The sequence below is a fragment of the Garra rufa genome, chromosome 8 (assembly GCF_049309525.1).
Source record: "Garra rufa chromosome 8, GarRuf1.0, whole genome shotgun sequence".
Lineage (NCBI taxonomy): Eukaryota > Metazoa > Chordata > Actinopteri > Cypriniformes > Cyprinidae > Garra > Garra rufa.
This window is the reverse complement of record NC_133368.1, coordinates 526,785-536,089: the sequence shown is the minus strand read 5'-3', so window position 1 is coordinate 536,089 and position 9,305 is coordinate 526,785. Positions and strand designations below refer to the sequence as shown.

The 9,305-nt window shown below is 34.9% G+C and overlaps 1 protein-coding gene across 1 annotated transcript; it reads right to left on the bottom strand.

Moving 5' to 3' along the window:
- Nucleotides 1-1,204: 1,204 nt before the first annotated feature.
- On the bottom strand, nt 1,205-3,871 carry LOC141340377 (H-2 class II histocompatibility antigen, A-U alpha chain-like). Its single transcript, XM_073845325.1, has 4 exons — nt 3,793-3,871; nt 2,338-2,583; nt 1,792-2,076; nt 1,205-1,712 (listed from the first exon to the last, which is right to left on the bottom strand). The coding sequence occupies exons 1-4, from the start codon at nt 3,848-3,850 to the stop codon at nt 1,510-1,512; spliced, it is 792 nt and encodes a 263-aa protein (XP_073701426.1). The 5' UTR covers nt 3,851-3,871; the 3' UTR covers nt 1,205-1,509.
- Nucleotides 3,872-9,305: the final 5,434 nt, after the last annotated feature.

Genomic DNA, 9,305 nt, shown 5'->3' with positions numbered 1-9,305 from the left:
TTTTAAGTGTAGAGTCTAGTATAAGCCTTAACTTTGAAATTATAGCCGTATTTTTTCCTGTTTTACCGCACACACACATTGTGGCCAAAACTCCTCTAAAAGAAGCCTGTTGAATAGCTATGACCAGCTAAAACCAACCTAGTTTTGTTTTCAGCAGGGACCTATACATCTTTTTCTTTAGGCCCCCCAAACCATCTCTCAGGTCATCTTCACAACAGGTTTAGATATTGTAGACACTTACACAATGTTCCATAGGCACATAAGATTAGTTAAATACATTTTTCTTCCACATAATATACAGTTCGAAATTGTTGAACCCCCTTGACCTACAAGACATTTTGCTGCAGAGAACACAATTTTGTGAAAGCAATTCAACAAAGGGATCAGTACACTATTGGAGGAAGTTTATTAATACACATTTTAGTAATTCTGAGAACATAAGTTAATGAATAATGAAAGAAAATCAAATTGGCTCTAAATGTTCATGTTCAAAATGATCTAACCCCTAAATGTAAAATTGGGTGCAGAATCTTTTATTCTTTAAAACCACCAATAAATGCAGCTTGGAAATGCTTAAAAGCGTCTGTCACCTCTTTACTGTAATCTTGGCCCATTCCTCACCTCAAAAAGCTTGCAGATCACTACTAATCTTTGGTTTTAACTTTACCACAGCTTTCTTTAAGTTCAACCAAATATTTTCAATGAGAATCAAATCTGGAGACTAAACAAATCTGTGTTTTTAGAACAGTAAAGGCATTTTTACTGTAGTCACAATGTTATAGTGACCCACTTTTATTCTAAAAACACGGATAAAAGCATATATATATATATAAATATATACATATACCCCACTTTATTAGTATTTAAATAGTATATGATTTTGTTGAACTTTATTTTTGAACAGATGGCGCTGTATTAAGGAGTATTTAAAAAGTTTTTCTGTTGCTCGTGAAAGCGTTTCTGAAACATCTATGTATTTTATTCACTTCATCTGTGATAGAGTACACAAACACTGTCTCCGGTCGGCCCACCAGCTCCACGGGGCTCCCTCGTCCCTCTGAACAAGAGATTGAACAATGAGTTCCAAAAGAAAGGGCCTGATCTTCCTGATGTTGAATAAAGCAAAGCTGTAGGCAGTTTTATCAATCTCTATTGACCATCAATTAAAACTCCAAGCAGTTCTGTCTTTGGCAAGACATTATAATTGTTATTTGGTATGTCACAAAGTGATCATTTTTATTGGAATAATTTTAAGCACAAAAAAATAAACAGTTCAGTCCATGACAAAATCAACTACATTTAGCAAGAAGGTAACAAATGTGTCTTTTGATGAACTGCAAATGTGATGTTTAAGCAAAAAGCCCCTTTAGAGACAAGTATGATTAGTCCAACATAGCAAGCATTTCCAAGTTTCTACTTCCAAGGTTAAACCAGATTTGCATTTATGTATCTATCAATCTTCAACACCAGCAATGTAAAACCACACACAGATGTACTTTATAATTGTCTTCAGAATCTTGGAGAAGCTGTCTTTGATTGGGTCCACTGCATTAAATGTTTGATGTTTTTGGCCATGTCTGGTCTGTCAGTTGTAGTTGCTTTAATGAGGAAGAAGAGTCCAGTAGTGACTCCCAGCAGCCCCAGAGTCAATCCCACTCCACAGAAGACCGCCGGACCCACACTGGGCAGAACCACAGACGCCTCCGGGACACCTGGAGATGAGATTAAGGTGTAGAGTGTTAGAACAGCTCATAGAACAAACATCTAATTCTCATTGAACATGTGTCTTACTCCATATTTTAGTCTGCGGTTGGCCCTGGAGGGCTCTGTGGTTGACTGTGCAGCTGTAAACGTCTCCATCTTCAGGAGTGATCTTCAGAGAGGAGAACACATGGAAGGATCCATCGCTCCTCGGTCGGTACTGACTCAGACTCACTCCTTCTGTCTCAATCACATTGTTCTTAGCCCATGAGACATTGACAGCAGGAGGAAAGAAGCCAGTTATGTGACAGATGAGGGTGTTTTCAACAGTCAGCTGAACATTGTTTCTTGGATAGATGAACGTCTCTGGGGGTTCTGTGAACACAGATAAATGTGTTGAACTCTGCAGTAGTAAATCTGACCTCATTCATTCAGATAAAGAGCACTAACACTATACATGCACACTTAATAAACTGCAAGCCAAAACTCAAGGTTAACCAAAATAAAGAAAACACTGAATGCATAACATACAGCTCATTTAATTTCTTTTAAAGAAATGTATTACTGTACAACTTCAACTTCAATGCAATTTCATTCTACTTGAAAAAAGATTATCAGTGCAATTTCATGTCATACCCATTTCCTCTGGTGGGCTCTCGTACGCTTTAATGAGTACGGCCAGGTTTTGTTTGCACACTTCTTGATTCACAATACTTCCTTCATAATATCCTGGAAAGCTCATAGGATCTGCGAAATCAGGTAATGCAACTACTCCTGTCTTTCGATCAAAATCAGCATACCACACCTCCTCTCCGTCAGATCCATACATAGACTCTTTTTCTGTATCAGAACATCCAGTAATTGAGAAATCATTGTGCTCTACTAAAATGGAAGAAACATCAAAAGATAAGTTAGAAACACACAGTCCCAGACAAACTAACTGCATATCAGATATAACTAATGTGTAACACAAAACCTTTTTTTGTCAATTATTTAAAGCACTAGTAGGTTCTAAATGTGAAGATATTCTAAATAAACGTGCTAAATAACTACATGTACTTACTATATGGTTAGGGTAAGGATTAGGGTTTGGCTTAAGGTTACTTGCGTGTAATTATGCAAAATTGATTGTTATTATAATTATAAGTACATGTAAGACATGTGTAATAAAGACACATTAAAATAAAGTATTATCAAGAGGAGGATTAAAAAATATTTTGTAACTATATACACCACCATTCAAAAAATTTCTATTTTGAATATATGCTTTTGAACATTTTATTCATCAGAAATCCTGAAAAAAAGTATGACAGATTCTATTAAAATAGTAAGCAGCACAACTGTTTCCAACATTAATAATAAATCAGCATATCCACCTTGCACGGCCATTTGTACATTTTATGGGTGTAGCTTCCAGTCTCATCACATCCAGCTTTTTTATCTGTACAAAAAAGCTTGTTTTGCTGTTTGATTTATCAAACTGGTGTCTCTTACTCTGTTATTTTAATGTATTATCTTAATTACGAACACACTGGTTTGCATTGCTACCCTTTACTGCTTGCAAGTTGTTATTGTTCCTGTTATTCTCACTCATAGACTTATTTCCGCTTCGAAGAATAAAGTATATTAGAATGATTTCTGAAGGATCATGTGACACTGAAGACTGGAGTAATGATGCTGAAAATTCAGCTTTGCTCACTACAGTCAATTACATTTTACAATATATTCACATCAATAAATGCAGCCTTGACGCAAAAGCATAGAAAATTGTATTGATGCCATACGTTTGAATGGTAGTGTATTATGGCTTAACTGAAGGAATTAGCACCCTGTATGATACATCCTTGTTTAGGCTTTTCACGTTAAAACTCTGTGTTGGAAATATTAACCATGGTTTCAGTACGGATAAAACCATGACTACTAAATGCAATGGTAACAGCAAATTAACTAATGATCTCGCTAGATTAACCATAGTTTAACCAATGCATCTGTAGTAAAACTATTGCTATACACTTGCTACACTTTTACTATAATAAAACCATGGTTAATTTTTGTAAGGGTAATAGTTTAATATTTGAAGCATGAACTTACATTGAGCGTTAGCTGAGAGAAAGACACTGAGGATAAGAACGACCAGATACAGCTCCATGTTTGTCGATGACAGAGGAACAAACAGGAACAAACTTTAAATAAGGAGCTTAGTTTTAGTTTCATAAACACATCCTCCACTCAGAGTCTGGCCCTCACTGTGACACTGCTGTATCTAAGAGGGACGGGGAAATCAAAAAACAATAGGCTACTGTCCTGTTGTTCCCCATTTTTACTAGGCAGCCTTATATGACACATGACTATGTTGTACCTTCATGTTCTTATGTTGTACTTCCATTCAAAATACCTGTAGTTATAAACACACCGTAATTGCAATAACATAACTTTAGTTGTAACAGTCTCTGTGATTTTTGTTTGTTTGTTTGTTTGTTTGATGCAAATGTGTGTTTTTACAGGTGTAAAGCATTATTGTTTATGCCTAACTTAAATATGAGTGTCAGGATGGATACTTATTATTCATACCATTTAATGGTTAATAGCTATGGATGCAACAAGTGTTTGCAGAATACACAAAAGTAGATCAGGTCTTTATGTTTAGCACATTACAGCTACTCAGGAAATTTGATTTATTTTGTTTGCACCTCACGTGATCTCCTAAACAACAACTTGCAAATACCATCTATTCAGCAAGAGGGCAATAAGGTTTCATTTGATAACGTTAGTTAATGCATTAAGTAACAGGAACTGACAATGAAACTGTCACACCCCTGGACTTTCTAGTTGGTTTCTCCCATTGTCTTCCCCTGTCATTCAGTCATCATTGGTTTTTCCCTCATCATCCTGTTATCCCCATCAGCTGTGTTTAATCATCATTTAGCCTTTATAAGTCAGTCTCTGTCTTCAGTTCCCTGTCGGAAAATGTAGGAAAGTTATAAACTTAATGAGAGCGTTAGCTGGAAAAAATTGGGGAGCAGATAAACAATCATTAATGTATGTGTATAGGGCTCTAATGAGATCAACAATAGATTATGGATGTTTTGTTTATGGAGCAGCAGCTAAAACACATTTAATGAAAATGGATAGAGTTATTAATAAAGCTTTGAGGATTTGTTCTGGTACGATGAGATCAACACCAACTAAGGCAATCCAGGTAGAGTTAGGAGAAATGCCCTTAGATTTAAGAAGAGACAAACTCATGCTTACATACTGGTGTCGTTTACGTGGTTGTGGTGATAAAAATCCCACCAATAGTGTTATTAAAGAATGTTGGGAGTATAACTCTTTTCAAGGTAACGGCTTTGGATGGGCAATAAAGGCTAAATCAGATGAATATAGACTAGACAGTATTTGGTTTAACAATCCTACTCCTATTAGTAATATCCCTATTTGGTTGTTTCCTAAAACTAATGTAGATTTAAATATAATGGAACTAAAGAATAAATGGGAAGAGAGTGAGAAAGGATATATGGCAAGTCAATACATTAAAAATACATTTTACAGTTATCTAGATATTTATACAGATGGATCCAAAGATGAAGAAAATAGAGTAGGCATAGGAATACATATACCAACACTGAATGTAAGTATTGGGAAAAGACTACCCGATCAATTATCAGTTTATACGGCAGAGATGATGGCGATTATTGTAGGGTTGCAGTGGGTGGAGGAAGTAAAACCAGATAGAGTGGTATTTTGTGTGGATTCTATAGCAGCTATATATAGTATTCAAAATATGAAGTCTAGCAGAGAAGACTTGATGCTAGAGATCCATCAAAATGTATTTAGATTATGGAGCCTACAGATAGATGTGAGATTCTGCTGGGTACCTGCTCATGTAAATGTAAAAGGAAATGAGAAGGCAGACAAAATAGCAAAGAAATCAACCAAGATGAGCGATACTATAAATATTCCTTTTGGTAAAGGAGAAGTTAAGACAATAATTAAAAAAGAAATGAAGAAGAAATGGCAAGAGAGGTGGGACACAGATAAGAGTGGAAGGAAATATTATAGTATACAGAAATCTATCAATGCACAGGGTGTGAATGGAAGGAATAGAAGGGAGGAGTCAGTTTTAACCAGGATGAGATTTGACCACACTGGGTTAAATAAAACATTTGTTTTTGTTAGGTAAAAGTAAATCAAATGAATGTATGGAATGTAAAATTACAGAAGATGTAGAACATATACTGTTGCACTGTGGGAAGTATAGGGAAGAGAGGATTAGATTAAAGCAAAAGATTAATCAGACAGGAAGAAACTGGAACCTTGAGGGTATTTTGGGAACAACAGGAGAAAGGGTTAAAGATGTACAGGATGCTGTTTTGGAATATCTGAAGGATACAGGGGTATATTATAGGATATAGGAAATAATATTTGGTCACGGATTAAATATTTTTTTTTTTTGTCTGTATAAAGTGGAAAGATATAATTCATGCTACATACTCCGATACAGTAGGTGGCGGTATGCACCTGATGTGTCATGAATGCAATCCGCCATAAAACTTAAAAGAAGAAGAAGAAGAAGTTCCCTGTCGGTCTTTATATTGTTGCTAGATGTTCCAATCTGAAGATTATATTAAATATACCGTTTGTTTGTTATCTCATCTCGTCAGTCCAGCACGTAATCCTGACAAAAACATTTTTATTAATCTTTTTTATTAATTTTACATAAACAGGAACAATCTATTTCTGAAACATTAACAACATAATTAATCTACTTTTTGTTTCTTATGTTTGAACAATTGTCTTTGTTTATTTTAATAAAGGAAACTGAATAAAATGCACAAAATACCCCAAATACTTTTCCCCACTCTTTGCTGAGTTAACTAAGGCTTTTGTCAAGGTATCTGAGTAAAATAAAAAAAAATTGGAACTGAGGATTTGAATGCTAAAATTCTGGGTCAATAATTTAAATCTCAGCCACAACTCCAGTCAGGCCACTGCAGGCTGTTGAATTTAAAAATAAGTTAACAGTTTGTTAATGCACTACAAATGATTCAAAACATATGGTGAAGTCATCTTCATCACGAATAATTCACAAAATGAAATGCTCTTGGTTTTATGTCATACTTTGGCACTGGAGAATGCAGATCTCGACCTGTTTTTTTTTTTTTTTAAAGATGAAGATGATGGGAGGGAGGAGGATGAACAGAAGTTTAACACATCACTCACACTATTAGTGTCTTTCTTTTCCTTGCCTAAGATAAGGATTTTTATTAAACTGGTTTGTGTGAGAAATGGCTGTCACCCTTAATGTTGGCATGAAATGAAAGTTGCAAATGAAGGTCTGTTACATTGCGACATTCTGAGTGAAACGGCTTATCGAACAAGAAAAAAAGGCATTGTGCAGAGTAGTGGCTACATGAACACTGGATTATATTATGCCTCATAAGGCAAAAGCAGGAATTTAGGAAGCTGGAATATGTGGATTTATTCTGTGCTGCCGTTTCTCCACCGCTCTCAGAACTCAAAGATCACAGGCAATTTTTTATTTATACCCAGGAGGTCATGTTAAGAAAGACAGAATATATGTTTATAAATATATATGTATTCTTCAAGCGAAACGGCTAATTTCTTTAAATTGTAAAAGTATATGTGCACCATATATAGCATGCTGGCTGGAAGAAATGGTAACTATTATGTCGATGGAGTTTAGGGACATTTCAAATTGTTTTTAAATATGGTGGAGTTGGAAATGTGTTGACAGAAGACTAAGAAAAGAGGTGATATTGTATATTAATGTAAAATACGGAGAAGCCTTTTATTAGTGTGTGTTTTCTCTAAGTTTTTTATTATTAATTCACTCAATCTATGTTTTTCTGTTGGTAATTAATGTATACATATACGTGAGAAAAGAAAAGGGAAAAAAAGTATTTTATTTCTTGATGAGTTCCGCGCATGTTGCCGTTGTGACGTCATTGGCGCGCTGCTCTTGCTTCAGTGCGCAAAAGGTCTGAGCAGAGCAAGGTATGCATATTGTTCAATCCTGTTCAAAAACGTGAAAAAGGGAAATTATTACTATTTATTTCAATCGGATATGCACAAAAGTCAGATAAAAATAAACATGCTTCCGCTTGTCCTTAAAAGCATTGTTCACCCAATAATTCTGTCATCATTTCTGAAGAATGTGGGTAACCAAACAGTAGCTGGTCCTCATTGACTTCAACAAATTTGTTCCGCTACTATGGAAGTCATTGGGTACCAGCAACTGTTACGGTGAGAAAATTATTATAGAATTTTCATTTATTGGGGGGAACTATCCCTTCAATGTTAATAAAACTACTGCTTTTGGCTTAACTTTAATACATAAAAAAAAGAATTGTGATAAAAACATTAATTGTGATTTTTCTGAATAAAAAAAATGATTCCCTAATGTCTTCTATAGGACGAAGTGTCTCGTTCCCCTTTTCAAGGAAGCATGGTTACATACGTAACCTGAGATGTTCTTTTACCTAAGATAAATGAAGTGTTTCATGACTAGACTGTAAACTCTGGGCACCTCAGGAAGGACAGCATAGATCCAGGGTACCAAGAGAGGCTTTCAGTGAAATTAGGTCTCCCACACGTTCCCACTGCTGGATCTAAAAAGACCAGTTTTAGACAATATTAGATTGCTGTTTAATTATTCATTAGGTTAAACATATTGGTAATAATATGGGACCTGTTGCAACTTTAACTGCACTTCATTATCTGGCAAATCATGAAACTCAAACCTATCCAACTGCGCTTCCAGTCCACACATCAACAAATATAAAGGGCCTCCATGAATCAGTGACCAAGCAATGAGTTTTCCACACGCGTTAAACCGGTTCTGTTCTAAGGCTGACTGATTTTAGGCAACAACAAAAAAACTTGGCCTTGTTTTCCTTCAAAAATACCAAGTGACACTTTTATTCACTTAAAAAAATTACACATTTATAAAGGAGCAGTAAATAAACATTATGTAAATGTTCAAATCAAAATAGTCTATCAATATTTACTTCAGTTTATTACTTCAAACTAAGTTAGAATTAGGTTCAAATGTATGTACCAGAATAAGTTAATTTTAGTTTAGTTTTTAATTTCGTGACTTTTATGATAAAAGTTAATTGTACTATAAAAATGTACTTTCAGAAGACAAAATTTCCTCCCAAGTTGATTATCCCTACACTGCAAAAACTGCTATTTCTTACTCAGATTTTTTGTCTTGTTTCCAGCCAAAATAGCTCAAAATTCTTGAATCAGGAAGGATTTTCTAGACGAGTAAAAATTGTCTTGTTTTTAGTAAAAACAAGTCAGAATTAGGTGAGTTTTTGCTTAAAACTAGCAAAATAATTTGCCAATGGGGTAAGAAAAATTATCTTATTTCAAGCAGACAACTAGATTATTTTTCTTACCCCATTAGCAGATAATTTATTATTTAATGGCGCTGCACCAGTAAAGATGTAACAGATCCAGTAAGTTGTTACTTATTTTTTGTTTAAAGTTGTAGTTTTACTCCCCATCATGAGAGGGCACAAGTGAGATTCTTCAATTCAATTCAATTCAAGTTTATTTGTATAGCGCTTTTCACAATA